At 57.5% G+C, this 15,458-nt stretch overlaps 4 protein-coding genes across 8 annotated transcripts in view; 3 read left to right on the forward strand and 1 right to left on the reverse strand.

Annotated features, from left to right (window-relative positions):
• The window catches only part of PLPPR1 (phospholipid phosphatase related 1), a 159,042-nt gene that overhangs the window by 90,102 nt on the left and 53,482 nt on the right, over positions 1–15,458 (reverse strand). Inside the window, exon 1 of one of the 5 annotated variants that reach the window (XM_048932426.1) lies at positions 12,564–12,582. The exons of 2 other annotated variants lie outside the window; for them this stretch is intronic. The gene's annotated coding sequence lies outside the window, so the exon portion shown is untranslated. Of the gene's footprint in view, positions 1–3,665; positions 4,137–8,302; positions 8,829–12,563; positions 12,583–15,458 lie in introns of those variants that run through there. 2 more of the 5 variants (XM_048932422.1, XM_048932424.1) reach the window with 2 other exon arrangements.
• LOC125687333 (PHD finger protein 7-like) lies at positions 490–3,530 on the forward strand. The gene is made up of 10 exons (XM_048932415.1): positions 490–541; positions 746–837; positions 925–1,026; positions 1,285–1,409; positions 1,556–1,718; positions 1,807–1,913; positions 2,130–2,231; positions 2,393–2,511; positions 2,674–2,741; positions 3,018–3,530. Exons 1-10 carry the CDS (start codon positions 490–492, stop codon positions 3,429–3,431), a joined length of 1,344 nt encoding a protein of 447 aa, XP_048788372.1. The 3' UTR covers positions 3,432–3,530.
• Positions 5,127–8,167, forward strand: LOC125687334 (PHD finger protein 7-like). Its single transcript, XM_048932416.1, has 10 exons — positions 5,127–5,178; positions 5,383–5,474; positions 5,562–5,663; positions 5,922–6,046; positions 6,193–6,355; positions 6,444–6,550; positions 6,767–6,868; positions 7,030–7,148; positions 7,311–7,378; positions 7,655–8,167. Exons 1-10 carry the CDS (start codon positions 5,127–5,129, stop codon positions 8,066–8,068), a joined length of 1,344 nt encoding a protein of 447 aa, XP_048788373.1. The 3' UTR covers positions 8,069–8,167.
• The window catches only part of LOC125687406 (uncharacterized), a 212,757-nt gene continuing 209,992 nt past the window's right edge, over positions 12,694–15,458 (forward strand). The window contains exons 1-2 of the mRNA XM_048932534.1: positions 12,694–12,892; positions 14,006–14,238. Coding sequence (XP_048788491.1) covers positions 12,694–12,892; positions 14,006–14,238 — 432 coding nt within the window. The remainder of the gene's footprint in view (positions 12,893–14,005; positions 14,239–15,458) is intronic.

Below are 15,458 nucleotides of genomic sequence, written 5' to 3' on the forward strand. Positions count from 1 at the left end.
TCTCGCAGGTCACCAGACCTCCTCTTTTCTCAGGTCAACACCTTGCCCCTTCACCAGCAGGCCGTGGAAAGTCGGCCAGCACACAGCACATGCACACGCGAGAAATGCCAGCTGTGCAGTTGACCCGCAGCCCTTTATTAGACTCTGTGCTGCGACGTCCCAGCACGGGCACGGTGCAAAAGGCCTGAGGGAGGCCGTCCTCGCCCCCTGCTGCTGGCAGCACCGGGCCCCTCACCCTGCGCTGCCCACAGGAGCCGCCGCCCTGCCGCGCCCTCAGCCTGGTGGTGAGGTGGTGACCGTGATGTCACAGTGGTGGCCATTGTGACCCGCGGGGCCGGGAGCAGAGCAAAGGCTGCCGGCCGGGGCCCTGCTCACTTCAGCCTGGTGAGGCGTGGAGAGAGGACGGACTTCCTTGACTCTCTTGCTTCTCACTGTGGATGATCTTATAGGTCGTTTCCGACCTTGTGATTCTTGTGATTCTCACTGTCGATGCCGAACATGGCGGAGAAGAAGGAGGAGACCCCCGACTCCGGGGAGCCAGGTGAGAGCCCCGGCTCGGGCTGTGGCTGCCCGCTGCAGCTGCTGGGCCTGCAGTGTCCCCTTCTCCTCCACCCCCTCCAGCCCTGCCCCTCAGCCGGCGGCACAGCAGGCTCGGAGCAGGCCCTGGGGACGGACGGCCCCCAGGAACACCCGGCCCTGCCACGTGCTCACCGCTGCTCACGGCTGCTCTCTCCTTCCTCTGCAGTGTGCGTGCTGTGCGGCCGGGCACAGGTGAACCCGGACATCTGCGGGCAGACATTTGCCAGCGGTGGGCTCTGTGCCCACCAATTCTGCTTGGTAAGTTCCCTCACGGGATAGGGCTCCTGCCACGCATGCTCCCTTCCTTTCCGGCCTCACGAGATCCCGCTCTTTTCTCTCCTGCAGTTCTTTGCCAATGGGCTTCTGGAGCGGAGAAGCCTAGCGGGCGAAATTTTTGGCTTCCCCATTGGCGCCATCCAGCACACGGTCCAGCTGGCAGGCCAGAAGGTGAGGAGCTGAACGGAACGGGGAGCTTGGTGCCGGCAGAGGCTCGCACCGGCTTCGCCGGGACACAAAGAAAGCGATCGCGGCCCTTCCAGCCAGCTCTGGGACATCGTCCCATCACAGCAGATGAGCCTCGTCTGCCAGGCAGCTCTGCAGAGTGTGAGGCAGCGGTGCCCACACCCTGCGCCCTGCCCGGAGAAGTGGGGCTGGCTGCCGAGGCCCCAAGCCCACCGCTAACGGGGCCTGCTCTGCTCTTTCCAGAACTGCTTTGTCTGTGGCGAGAGGGGAGCTGCCATCAACTGTGCGGACACAGGCTGTGAGCGCAGCTTCCACCTGCCCTGCGCTGAGGACGGGGAATGCGTCACGCAGCACTTTGGGCAGCACAGGTGAGGGCTGTCAGCAGGGAGGAACCCGCAGCGACACCTCCAGCATCCTGCCGCAGCCAGAGCCCAGGCCTGGCGCTCTGTTCCTGGTCCTCTGTCCTCCTCACAGCACTTCTCACCATGCCCACTCCTTCTGTCCTCCCACGCAGGTCCTTCTGCTGGGAGCATCGCCCTCGGCAGGCAGCGGAGGCAACTCCATCGCAGAACACCGTCTGTGTCATCTGCCTGGAGCCCGTGGGGGACAGCACGTCCTACCACACCATGGTGTGCCCGGTGTGCAAACAGGCCTGGTTCCACCGGGGCTGCATCAGGGTAGGAGTCCTCCCCTCGCCCTGTGGGCACGGCTGGTGCTCTGCAGCAGCCAGCCCCGCTCACGCTCACGCTTGTGCTTGTCCTGCAGAAACATGCCCTGCACGCCGCCACCATGCTATTCTTCTGCCCCGTCTGCAGAGGAAAAAGACGATTCCGCTCCCAAATGATCGCGCTGGGGATCCAAATCCCCATCAGGTTGGTGTTCTTCTGCCCAGCTCTGCGGACACTCAGGCACAGGTGCTGTGCCTGCCCAGGAACTGCCCCTGGCCCTGGCAGGCCATCCTGCGAGCACTGGTCTCAGCTTCCTGGAGAAGCTGGGAATGAGATCAAGGGAGATGAGCAGGGATGCCCTGAATCTGCCTCACACCTGGGGCACCCGAGACTCATCAGATTCCCTCTCTTCTCTGGCAGACTACCATCCTGGTGGGACGATGAAGCATACGAGCCGCTGCGACAAAGCTACAGTCGCTGCGATGCCAACCCGTGCGTCTACCGAGGAGGCAGGGAGGAGGGGTGAGTGACCTCCGCAGTCCTCTGGGGCTCTGCGTGGGATCTCAGCCTCACCATAGGCTTGGAATTATCCTTAGAGCAAAGACGGAGCACCAGAGCCATGCTGGCTGCTCCCTGCCTTGGCTCACTTTGTCCTCACAGCCACAACCTGTTTGCTTCCCCAGGCTCTGGCAGCTGTACGTCTGCAGCTCCTGCGGCTCACAAGGCGCGCACTGGTGCTGCTCCTTCTGGGACATTGGCAGAAACGGCTGGGAGTGCGACGGCTGCGCTGGCAGGAGCACTGGTAAGAGGCAAAGAGCCGCGTGCCGTGGGACTGGGGCCGGCAAGGCCTAGCAAGGTGCTCAGGGTGGGCTCGCCACAGTCTCTCTGCCCCATGAGGGATGGCAGCCTGTCCTGCCCTGGGGCTGCATGTTCATCCTGCTGAGCTTCCTGTCTCTCCTTACAGCCTCCCGCACCAGCGCCGAGCTTGCCAGCCCCAGCACTTCGAGCCAGGAGGTACCGGTGCCTTCCCCCGTCTTTGCAGGACCTGAAGACAGCAGCAGCTCTGGTCCTGCTACACAGGCAGCTCCCAGCCCATCCTGCAACTCCCAGCTGCCTGAGCTCAGCGTCCAGCCCAGAGTGACGGAGACTGAGCAGACCACCACCCGCTCACATCTCTCTGAGGAGCGGGACACAAGTCAGCAGCACCGAGGACGTGGTGGGAGAAGACGGGCACCAGCTGCAGGCGCTGAGACCTCCTCCCAGAGGCCCAGAAGACGGGGGACCACGCGGTCCTCCAGAACATCCCAGACACCTGCAGCCACAAATCGTCCCAGGCAGCGGGAGACTGGCCGTACAAGAAGCCGCTCCCCGTTGCAAGGCCGGGCCTCGGGCTCCCACAGTCGGCCCCAAAGACAACGTGGTGGGAGCCGTACAACACCTCGAGGTGCTCAGAGCGGCACCCACACCTCAACCAGACCAGCACCATCAAGGTCCTCGAGGGATTCCCCTCTGCCTGCACGCAGGAGACAATCCAGGCAACGAGGGCGGGCCCGCACTCGAAGCCGATCCCCACTGGGGCGTCGCGCTTCCACTTCCCGCAGCCGGCCCCGACGAGGCCGTGGGAGCCGGTCCAGGCAGCGGGGACCAGCCCGGGCACGAAGCCACTCCCGGGCAAAACATCCAAGAAGACGGCCCCACAGCCAGTCCCGAAGACGGCGCTGATGAAGCTGTGTCCCATCCCATCGTGATGGCTGTGGTCTCAAGCGGCAAAGAAAACCTTGAAGAGAGTCCACACATACCACCTTCATCCTTCGGTGGACCAGCCCGGGCACAAAGCCGCTCCCAGGTCCAGCATTAGAGAAGACACCCCCACAACCAGTCCCAAAGACAGCATGGAAACACCCACGTCCCATCCCCGCGTGACGGTTGTGGTTCCATCTTTCAAAAAAAATACACCTTCAACACACTCCCCACATGTTGGCTTCACTCGTCTCTGTCCTGCAGTAGGCAGTGTTAGGAGCTGAGACCGCGGGGTCGCCTTCTCCCCAGCACCTTCCCAGATGGTTGTCGTGGCGTTATCTTTAGATCTACCTGTGTCCGTGAAGGGGGACAGCATGCCCACAGGCCCAGCAGCCTGGAAAAAAAGGGGTGTCAACAGTTTGCAGGCCAGTCCAGCCCTTTTCTGACTAATGATGGGAAAGGGGGACCCACAGATCCACATCCTGGGAAACGGGAGAAGGGGAGAAGGGGGGAAGGGTACGGAGGTGGGAGATAGGCCTAACAACAAAACAGCAGCAGTGATCTGAGGAGGAAAGTCAATTTCCTAAGCATGGTATCGGAATGCAAGATTACACAATCTAATACTTCACACAATCCTTGACTGCTGAGGTTAGCTGCTTCAGAGCCGTCCCGGCCAGAACGGCAGCAGCTGATTGCAAGGTACAGGGAGGTTTTGGTCAGTTCATTACCAGAGGAACTCCAAGCCTCCAACAGAGGAGCCAACAGAGCAGCCCAACAGTTCTTGTGAGAGCAGCGGGGATGTTCCAGTGTGACTCCAGGACTGCAGCCCTGGGCAAGGCACAGCTCCTCTCCTGTCTCTGGCATGGTGACCGTTGCCAGCAGGCCAAAGAAAGCAAACCTCAGAAGTTTTCCTGACTCATTTTATACACAGGCTTGAAGGGAATCGTGCCCAGCCCGTGCCACTTCGCCTCTGGGAATTGTATGAGGCCTGAAGCTTTGATGTGTGAAGACTTGGACACGAAAGGATCGTACAGCCCACCCAGCCCCAGGTGCCTGCCGTGGGACCTGTGCCACCCAGCAGGTCAGCTTAGAAGAGGGCCCTGTCCAACAAGGCCTGGAGCGCCTGCACCCACAGCTTCTCTGCGCAGCTGCGCCAGGGCCTCACCACCCTCCGAGTGAGGAATTCCCTCTCGCAGGTCACCAGACCTCCTCTTTTCTCAGGTCAACACCTTGCCCCTTCACCAGCAGGCCGTGGAAAGTCGGCCAGCACACAGCACATGCACACGCGAGAAATGCCAGCTGTGCAGTTGACCCGCAGCCCTTTATTAGACTCTGTGCTGCGACGTCCCAGCACGGGCACGGTGCAAAAGGCCTGAGGGAGGCCGTCCTCGCCCCCTGCTGCTGGCAGCACCGGGCCCCTCACCCTGCGCTGCCCACAGGAGCCGCCGCCCTGCCGCGCCCTCAGCCTGGTGGTGAGGTGGTGACCGTGATGTCACAGTGGTGGCCATTGTGACCCGCGGGGCCGGGAGCAGAGCAAAGGCTGCCGGCCGGGGCCCTGCTCACTTCAGCCTGGTGAGGCGTGGAGAGAGGACGGACTTCCTTGACTCTCTTGCTTCTCACTGTGGATGATCTTATAGGTCGTTTCCGACCTTGTGATTCTTGTGATTCTCACTGTCGATGCCGAACATGGCGGAGAAGAAGGAGGAGACCCCCGACTCCGGGGAGCCAGGTGAGAGCCCCGGCTCGGGCTGTGGCTGCCCGCTGCAGCTGCTGGGCCTGCAGTGTCCCCTTCTCCTCCACCCCCTCCAGCCCTGCCCCTCAGCCGGCGGCACAGCAGGCTCGGAGCAGGCCCTGGGGACGGACGGCCCCCAGGAACACCCGGCCCTGCCACGTGCTCACCGCTGCTCACGGCTGCTCTCTCCTTCCTCTGCAGTGTGCGTGCTGTGCGGCCGGGCACAGGTGAACCCGGACATCTGCGGGCAGACATTTGCCAGCGGTGGGCTCTGTGCCCACCAATTCTGCTTGGTAAGTTCCCTCACGGGATAGGGCTCCTGCCACGCATGCTCCCTTCCTTTCCGGCCTCACGAGATCCCGCTCTTTTCTCTCCTGCAGTTCTTTGCCAATGGGCTTCTGGAGCGGAGAAGCCTAGCGGGCGAAATTTTTGGCTTCCCCATTGGCGCCATCCAGCACACGGTCCAGCTGGCAGGCCAGAAGGTGAGGAGCTGAACGGAACGGGGAGCTTGGTGCCGGCAGAGGCTCGCACCGGCTTCGCCGGGACACAAAGAAAGCGATCGCGGCCCTTCCAGCCAGCTCTGGGACATCGTCCCATCACAGCAGATGAGCCTCGTCTGCCAGGCAGCTCTGCAGAGTGTGAGGCAGCGGTGCCCACACCCTGCGCCCTGCCCGGAGAAGTGGGGCTGGCTGCCGAGGCCCCAAGCCCACCGCTAACGGGGCCTGCTCTGCTCTTTCCAGAACTGCTTTGTCTGTGGCGAGAGGGGAGCTGCCATCAACTGTGCGGACACAGGCTGTGAGCGCAGCTTCCACCTGCCCTGCGCTGAGGACGGGGAATGCGTCACGCAGCACTTTGGGCAGCACAGGTGAGGGCTGTCAGCAGGGAGGAACCCGCAGCGACACCTCCAGCATCCTGCCGCAGCCAGAGCCCAGGCCTGGCGCTCTGTTCCTGGTCCTCTGTCCTCCTCACAGCACTTCTCACCATGCCCACTCCTTCTGTCCTCCCACGCAGGTCCTTCTGCTGGGAGCATCGCCCTCGGCAGGCAGCGGAGGCAACTCCATCGCAGAACACCGTCTGTGTCATCTGCCTGGAGCCCGTGGGGGACAGCACGTCCTACCACACCATGGTGTGCCCGGTGTGCAAACAGGCCTGGTTCCACCGGGGCTGCATCAGGGTAGGAGTCCTCCCCTCGCCCTGTGGGCACGGCTGGTGCTCTGCAGCAGCCAGCCCCGCTCACGCTCACGCTTGTGCTTGTCCTGCAGAAACATGCCCTGCACGCCGCCACCATGCTATTCTTCTGCCCCGTCTGCAGAGGAAAAAGACGATTCCGCTCCCAAATGATCGCGCTGGGGATCCAAATCCCCATCAGGTTGGTGTTCTTCTGCCCAGCTCTGCGGACACTCAGGCACAGGTGCTGTGCCTGCCCAGGAACTGCCCCTGGCCCTGGCAGGCCATCCTGCGAGCACTGGTCTCAGCTTCCTGGAGAAGCTGGGAATGAGATCAAGGGAGATGAGCAGGGATGCCCTGAATCTGCCTCACACCTGGGGCACCCGAGACTCATCAGATTCCCTCTCTTCTCTGGCAGACTACCATCCTGGTGGGACGATGAAGCATACGAGCCGCTGCGACAAAGCTACAGTCGCTGCGATGCCAACCCGTGCGTCTACCGAGGAGGCAGGGAGGAGGGGTGAGTGACCTCCGCAGTCCTCTGGGGCTCTGCGTGGGATCTCAGCCTCACCATAGGCTTGGAATTATCCTTAGAGCAAAGACGGAGCACCAGAGCCATGCTGGCTGCTCCCTGCCTTGGCTCACTTTGTCCTCACAGCCACAACCTGTTTGCTTCCCCAGGCTCTGGCAGCTGTACGTCTGCAGCTCCTGCGGCTCACAAGGCGCGCACTGGTGCTGCTCCTTCTGGGACATTGGCAGAAACGGCTGGGAGTGCGACGGCTGCGCTGGCAGGAGCACTGGTAAGAGGCAAAGAGCCGCGTGCCGTGGGACTGGGGCCGGCAAGGCCTAGCAAGGTGCTCAGGGTGGGCTCGCCACAGTCTCTCTGCCCCATGAGGGATGGCAGCCTGTCCTGCCCTGGGGCTGCATGTTCATCCTGCTGAGCTTCCTGTCTCTCCTTACAGCCTCCCGCACCAGCGCCGAGCTTGCCAGCCCCAGCACTTCGAGCCAGGAGGTACCGGTGCCTTCCCCCGTCTTTGCAGGACCTGAAGACAGCAGCAGCTCTGGTCCTGCTACACAGGCAGCTCCCAGCCCATCCTGCAACTCCCAGCTGCCTGAGCTCAGCGTCCAGCCCAGAGTGACGGAGACTGAGCAGACCACCACCCGCTCACATCTCTCTGAGGAGCGGGACACAAGTCAGCAGCACCGAGGACGTGGTGGGAGAAGACGGGCACCAGCTGCAGGCGCTGAGACCTCCTCCCAGAGGCCCAGAAGACGGGGGACCACGCGGTCCTCCAGAACATCCCAGACACCTGCAGCCACAAATCGTCCCAGGCAGCGGGAGACTGGCCGTACAAGAAGCCGCTCCCCGTTGCAAGGCCGGGCCTCGGGCTCCCACAGTCGGCCCCAAAGACAACGTGGTGGGAGCCGTACAACACCTCGAGGTGCTCAGAGCGGCACCCACACCTCAACCAGACCAGCACCATCAAGGTCCTCGAGGGATTCCCCTCTGCCTGCACGCAGGAGACAATCCAGGCAACGAGGGCGGGCCCGCACTCGAAGCCGATCCCCACTGGGGCGTCGCGCTTCCACTTCCCGCAGCCGGCCCCGACGAGGCCGTGGGAGCCGGTCCAGGCAGCGGGGACCAGCCCGGGCACGAAGCCACTCCCGGGCAAAACATCCAAGAAGACGGCCCCACAGCCAGTCCCGAAGACGGCGCTGATGAAGCTGTGTCCCATCCCATCGTGATGGCTGTGGTCTCAAGCGGCAAAGAAAACCTTGAAGAGAGTCCACACATACCACCTTCATCCTTCGGTGGACCAGCCCGGGCACAAAGCCGCTCCCAGGTCCAGCATTAGAGAAGACACCCCCACAACCAGTCCCAAAGACAGCATGGAAACACCCACGTCCCATCCCCGCGTGACGGTTGTGGTTCCATCTTTCAAAAAAAATACACCTTCAACACACTCCCCACATGTTGGCTTCACTCGTCTCTGTCCTGCAGTAGGCAGTGTTAGGAGCTGAGACCGCGGGGTCGCCTTCTCCCCAGCACCTTCCCAGATGGTTGTCGTGGCGTTATCTTTAGATCTACCTGTGTCCGTGAAGGGGGACAGCATGCCCACAGGCCCAGCAGCCTGGAAAAAAAGGGGTGTCAACAGTTTGCAGGCCAGTCCAGCCCTTTTCTGACTAATGATGGGAAAGGGGGACCCACAGATCCACATCCTGGGAAACGGGAGAAGGGGAGAAGGGGGGAAGGGTACGGAGGTGGGAGATAGGCCTAACAACAAAACAGCAGCAGTGATCTGAGGAGGAAAGTCAATTTCCTAAGCATGGTATCGGAATGCAAGATTACACAATCTAATACTTCACACAATCCTTGACTGCTGAGGTTAGCTGCTTCAGAGCCGTCCCGGCCAGAACGGCAGCAGCTGATTGCAAGGTACAGGGAGGTTTTGGTCAGTTCATTACCAGAGGAACTCCAAGCCTCCAACAGAGGAGCCAACAGAGCAGCCCAACAGTTCTTGTGAGAGCAGCTGATGCGGCATCGGAATTGCCAGGGCAGTGGAACTGCATCCACACCCCTCGCCTTAGGAAAAGCTTATGGGAGGGTCCCAATGCATCGCTGCCCACCAGGTGCAGTGAGGAAAAGGCAGCATGTGTGCGGCACCCACAGCATACTGCCGCTGTGGGTTTGTTAGCTTGTGCACGACGGCGCAGAAGTGCTCTCCCTCCTCGCTCTGGAGACCAGCTTACCTCCTGGCAGTCTCCGAGACCACACATTTACCATGCTCTCCTCCAGGCAATGAGCTTGCCCCGCAAAGACCCTACCCTGACCCACAGTCCATGAGAGGGAGAGAGGCCGGTGTCCTTGCCAGCAGCTCCACCTTTCTTGCTCTAGGCTAGAAGTCCTCTGGGGAATGCCACTCCTCCCCTCCCCCCTGAGAACCAAAATGCCCAAAAAAGGCAGTCCGCAGAACCAGGACATTAACTCTCAAACTCCCACTGCTTTCCGTGATGTTATGATGTGGAATACCAACAAGAAAAATCACAAAACCACAACGAGAGCTTATGGGTGAAAGTCAGGGATCGGTCCAGTAAAGCGCATCTAGTGGTTGGGGTGTGCTCCAGGCCACCTGATCGGGGGAGCCTGCTGACGAGGCCTTCTTGCTTCAGCTGCAGGAGGTGCTGCGCTCGTGGGCTCCTGTACTGATAGGGGATTTCAACCACCCGGTTATCTGCTCAAATAGCAGCATGGCGGGTGGAAGACAACCCAGGAGATTCCTGGAGTCTGCTGAGGATTACTTCCTCGTCCAGGTACTAGGCAGACCAAGCCGACGTGACGCCCTGCTGGATGTGGAGCTCACCAGTGCAGAGGTGAGCGTTAGAGAAGTTAAGATTGGAGGCAGCCTGAGCTGTCATTCGTGACCATGCCCTGTTAAAAGTTTGTGATCTGGAGGAATGCAGGCTTAGCAAAAAAGCAGTCAGCACCCTGGACTTCAGGAGAGCAAAATTCCAGCTGCTCAAGGAACTGCTGGATGGGATCTCCTGGCAAACTGTCCTTAAGGGCACAGGAAGAGATTGCAGCTGGCAGCTCCATAACAACACCCTTCTGCCAGCGCAAGAGCTCTCCATCCCCCAGCAGAAGAAATGGAGCGAGAGGAGATGGGAGACCAGTATGGCTGAGCAAGGACCTGCAGCTAAAACTGATGGAGAAGAGAGAAATGTACAGGAAGTGGAAGCAGGGTTGTACAGCACGGAAAGAATACAGGAACACTGTCTGCATGTGTAGAGATAGGATTGGGAAAGCCAACGCATCAGTGGAGCTGAACTTGGCAAGGGATGTGAAAAATAGCGTGACGGAATTCTACAGACACATAAGCAGGAGGAGACAGACCAAGGAGTGTGTTCCCCCATCAATAAGTGAGGACGGGGAAGTGGCTTCCTCAGACATGGAAACAGCTGAGGTGCTCAATAAGTGCTTTGCCTCAGTCTTCATGGCTGGTCAGGTTCCTCACATCTGCCAGGACCCTGAACCTCTCGGTGTGGGTGAGAGGAGCAGATTCCGTCCCACTGTAACAGCGGAACGAGTCCAAGACGTCCGGATGAAACTGAATGTATGTAAGTCCATAGGGCCAGACGAGATGCATCCTAGGGTTCTGAGGGATATGCCTGATGCAGGTGCCGAGCCACTCCAAATCATGTTTGAAAAATCATGGCTGTCGGGCGAAATCCCCGGTGACTGGGAAAAGGGAAACGTTACTCCCATTTGTAAGAAAGGGAGAAAGGATGACCCGGGGAACTCCAGGCCGCTGAGCCTCACCGCTGTGCCTGGGAGGATCATGGAGCAGATCCTCCTGGTTACCACGTTAAGGCACGTAGGAGACAAAGAGGTGATCCGAGACAGCCAGCATCTTGGCTTCACCAAGGGCAGATCTTGCCTGACAAGCCTAGTGGCCTTCTATGATGGAGTGACGGCAGTCACTGTGTGGGGGAAGGGTGATGGATGTCACCCTCTTAGACTTCTGCAAAGCCTTTGACATGGTCCCTCACCACATCCTTCTCTCTCAAATGGAGAGGGACAGTTTTGAAAAGTGGACTGTTCAACGGATTAAGAGCTGGTTGGCTGGTCGCAGCCACAGGGCTGTGATTGACGGTTCTGTGTCTGGGTGGGAGCTGGCCACAAGTGGTGGTGGTGGTTCCTGTAGTCAACTGAATGGGCTGTGGCAGTCGCCAGGGTCCACAGGAGCCCCTTGGCCCTTGGGAAACCATGGCAACAAATGTCTTGAAGATAACAGACAAGAACAGGTTAGACCAAATAATGAAGAAACAAGACATGCCACATGTCCATTGGTCAGAGATAACTGCAGTAGCCCTAAGGGATGGGAAAAGCTTTAAGAAGGGTGTGCTCCTTGCAATTAACACCATTTTGCCGCTCACCATATTGGTGTCATGAAAAGCGTGCGAAACTGACCGGGGCTGTCGGAACACTTTCACAAGGGGACTTCAGCCAGGGTCGCCAAAAAAAAAGGCGACAAATGGTGCCCCGTGTGAGGAAGTCCCACTTGTGGAAGTGTGACAGCTGGCTGCCGAACGGACGCAGGAGCCTGCTGTGGTAAGGCGGCAGAACAGCCGGAGGGGCTGATCCCCTGGGGCTAAGAGCAGCGCTTCAAAGTTATCCCACCACGGTAGCTCGTGGAAGGTCGCGGAGGGTCTGATTTCCCTGGGCAACGATGGAATCCGTCATTAAGGTAGTATATCAAGCTTGTAAAACATACTGCGGGAAAACTGCCCCTTCTAAGAAGGAGGTGGCCGCGGTCCTCTCTTTTCTTGAAAAGGAGGGACTTCTCTCTTTTCCTTATGAGATTTATGACTCCAGCAAGTGGGACTCTTTGACATTAGCGCTCGCTCAGAGAGCTATGTCGTCCCAAGGGGTATTGGTGCTTACATTTTGGGGTCTGATTCGGGAGGCTTTGAAGGCGGCGAGGGAAGAAAAGACTGCCAAAAACCTTGCCAGAGATCTGTTGGGTTTGGATCCGGGGGGGGGGGGGAGGGGGGGGGGGAGTCACCGCGGCCGGACGACTCCCAAATCCTTCAAGGATCTGCCCCAAGACAAGATGGCGCCAGAGGCACCGACCACGCCAGAAACGTCAACATCGGAAAAGAAGGAGGAAGAGCCGCCATCATCGCCGACGGCTCCGCCCCCGTATCCTCTCCAGTACCCTTCTTTGCATGGCTTTCGTCAGGGGGAGGATCCTACACGGGGAGGGGTAGGGGCAGGGGCCGAGGGATTGCTGGCTGCAGCTCCGCCCTCAGGGGCCGAGCGATTGATGGTTGCGGCTCCGCCCTTAGGGGCCGAGCGATTGATGGTTGCGGCTCTGCCCCCACCACCCGTTCCGCCCTCCCACACGCCCTCCCAAACGGCCACGTTCCCAGCTAATCTGGGGAAAGGGACTTTATTTATCGATTGGGGCCGGGTAAGGGAGGAGATGAGAGCGGCGGACCTTTCGGATGATTATACGGCATTCCCGGTGGAGATCAGCGGACAGGGACCCGTTTGGGCGGGAGATCAGGGCACACCGCGCGCCAATGTCGGAAGTTTGTCACAGTGCCGCAGGGAAACGAGGATGGGAGGGTGCCTTAGGTCCAGGGCCCCTCCCCCGGACCACCAAATGGACCAGCCAATGCAACTCCGCCTACCCCGGGTCGGGGTCCCGTACCTCAGTGAGCCCCTCGCCCACAGTGGCGTTAACCATGGCAATGGGAGAGTGCCCCTTCGGCAGGATCATGCTTACGTGTGCGGGGAGCGTACTTTCTTGCAGGTCCCCTGAGGAAGAGAACACCGTAAATATGCCCTCAGCTATGACTACTAACATCTCGTCCGCACCTTCGGCATCCCCCTTCGCCCCCCCCTCGGCTTCAGCTTCGCATAAACAAGTAGAAGAAAGCGTTCAACTGTCTCCGCTTTTATCTTGCAAAACGGCTAAAGTGCCGGAATCCAAGGTCGTTGAAACCCCCTCACTGTATCCACGACAACCGCTGTCTCTCTGTAATCTAACACCACCTGTGGGAGCAGGGGGAGAAATGAGCTGGGATGGGACACTTGCTGTCTCCTCTCTGGAGGTGGAATGCAGTAACACCCAGGGGGGTGGGGACTACGGGCAAGGCTCGGGTACGGATTGGTCAAAAGTTAAGGAGGCAGTGAAAGAAAAAACAGCAGGGAGAAAGGGAAGCGATGTAAGTTACAGGCGCTGGCAGGATAGTGTCCGGCCAGCACTGTCCACCCTAATTGCACCTGAAGGAGTAGGTGGCATCCGGCCGGCGCCCTCTGCTCAGGTTGCACCCGATGGAGAAAGAAATAACGATAGCCTCCGGACCCACTCTCTGCCACAGTGTTCAGACCCATTGACTCGACCCACATATCCCTTTACAGGATTGAGTGCGCATGCACCCAATCAGAAGCCTCTACAACAGTCAGTGCTTGATCAAAGGGAGATGGGCACAGTGGGAGAGGTGCGGAGCCCTCAGGTTCCAGCTGTGACTGAAAAGGATAGCGAAAGGAGAGAGGTGAATTTGCATTTGGGAGTTAAGAGAGATGCACTAACAGATTGTGGGAAGTTTAGATCTAGCCTGATAGAGGAAGGAAGAGCACTAGAGACCTTCCTGATAGTAGGGAACGATAACAGAGGCCCGGAAGGGGTACCTCTTGATCCGAAAGGCATCACACACCTGATAGATTGTGCAGAGAAACGGGAATTGAAATCACTCCTCACTTTAAATGCATTAGAAGTCCTGACAGAATCAGGCCTTCTCTTTCCTCATGTAACAAATCTGATGTGCGTGGTGCTTAAGCCAGTGCAGTATACATTGTGGGCATCAGAATGGGTTCCCTTCATGGACAGGTGGCCAGATTGAGGCCTGGAGAACAAGCAATTCCATATGGGTTGGTTTGTGAGAGCAATGCTCTCAAGGCTTGAGACATCTGCCTTGTTATTGAACAAATATTTGTTATTCTTGAGGTACGCTCGAACAGGTACATGAGACAATGTTGGTATATATTGGGCACAGATAGTGCCACTAAAGCTATCAGCAATCACTCTAATCTCTAATCTCTCTGTCTATAACTTTACTAGTATTGTAGGATGTGGCTTTAATTATTAAGTGTCGGTGACATCACATCAGTTCTTGCAGGCTAATTACACGGTGATTGAAGACCTATCACCTACTCCAAGCGGGATGAATCTCGCGTCGGATTACCAAGGAAGGAACTTAGTAAGGAAGCTTTTGCAACATGATGACCTGCACCAATTGCTGAAACATGTCAGAGACAATGGACAGAAAACCTTGATCACTGTTCACTATGACACGAAAGAGATACATCATGTCCTAGAGAGAGTAAAGAAGGACGGAGAACACCACTGGTGGGAAGTACTTTTTGGATGGTCCCCCACAGCGACAGGGATATTTAACTCTGTACTGCATCCGGTTGTAGTTGTGTTAGGTTTAACATTATTATGCTTAGTACTGATAGTTATAATATATATTAAGATGTGGCGCTGCTGAGGCGAGTGTCCCGACTCGATTCAGCATTATCTAAGGATACACTACATCGCCTCTTGTAACTCATCTTAAGGCCAGTAGGCTGTGAGGCTGTTAGGGTAGAACTACCAGGCACTTCGCGATATAACAGAGCAGGGTTTCACTGAGCATGGGAGAGATTTTGTGGCAGGCAAAGAAGGCGAGGACTCGGGATGTGACGGGATAGGACCTCCCCCTGCTCAGTGGTGCGAAACCTGCATCTAATTTGTGTACCTTGCTTCATCAACTGTCTGCAATAACATTTAAGTAATCAACAACTGAAATACCATAGGCTTCTCAAAAGATTGTAACTGGGTTCGTGTACGCGCTGTAACGGATGTTTAACTCTGTTTAACTCCATTCTGTATTCAGTTATAGTTGTATTAGATCTAACATTAATATGCTTTACGCTTATAGTCATATTATATTAGGTATATAGATATATAGGTATATTACATAGATAAGTATAATGTATGCTGAATGATTCATATGGCAAATGCTAAGACGAACGAATCAGCATCGTCTAAGAATGCAGTATATAGCTTTAGTTAGAACTCACGCTTAAGACATTAGGATTATTAGGTTATAGCTTTTTATATTAATAGGTTATAGGGTTATTAGGATAGGATTATTTGGCGCATTGCAATGTAACGGGGCAACAATTAACTGAGAGGGCAATGGCATGTATAGGCGTAATGCAGGGATTTCGGAGTATTCGCGATTAGGGTCCTCTCAGGTTGTAGTAGATTGGCTTGTGCTTAGGGAGGGGGAAATGTAGTCCACTGAATGGGCTGTGGCAGTCGCCAGGATCCACAAGAGCCCCTTGACCCTTGAGAAACCATAGCAACAAATGTCTTGAAGATAACAGACAAGAACAGGTTAGACCAAATAAGGAGGAAACAAGACATGCCACATGTCCATTGGTCAGAGATAACTGCAGTAGCCCTAAGGGATGGGAAAAGCTTTAAGAAGGGTGTGCTCCTTGCAATTAACGCCATTTTGCCGCTCACCATATTGGTGTCATGAAAAGCGTGCGA

The sequence above is a fragment of the Lagopus muta genome, chromosome Z (genome assembly GCF_023343835.1).
Source record: "Lagopus muta isolate bLagMut1 chromosome Z, bLagMut1 primary, whole genome shotgun sequence".
Classification (NCBI taxonomy): domain Eukaryota; kingdom Metazoa; phylum Chordata; class Aves; order Galliformes; family Phasianidae; genus Lagopus; species Lagopus muta.

Bases quoted from the DNA above. Each gene is read 5' to 3' on its own strand.
- LOC125687333 (XM_048932415.1), top strand. From the start codon at position 490: ATGCCGAACATGGCGGAGAAGAAGGAGGAGACCCCCGACTCCGGGGAG. The intron at 838-924 runs GTAAGTTCCCTC...TCTCTCCTGCAG, and splicing joins GTGCCCACCAATTCTGCTTG to TTCTTTGCCAATGGGCTTCT. The intron at 1,914-2,129 runs GTTGGTGTTCTT...CTTCTCTGGCAG, and splicing joins GGGATCCAAATCCCCATCAG to ACTACCATCCTGGTGGGACG.
- LOC125687334 (XM_048932416.1), top strand. From the start codon at position 5,127: ATGCCGAACATGGCGGAGAAGAAGGAGGAGACCCCCGACTCCGGGGAG. The intron at 5,664-5,921 runs GTGAGGAGCTGA...TGCTCTTTCCAG, and splicing joins TCCAGCTGGCAGGCCAGAAG to AACTGCTTTGTCTGTGGCGA. The intron at 7,149-7,310 runs GTAAGAGGCAAA...CTCTCCTTACAG, and splicing joins CTGCGCTGGCAGGAGCACTG to CCTCCCGCACCAGCGCCGAG.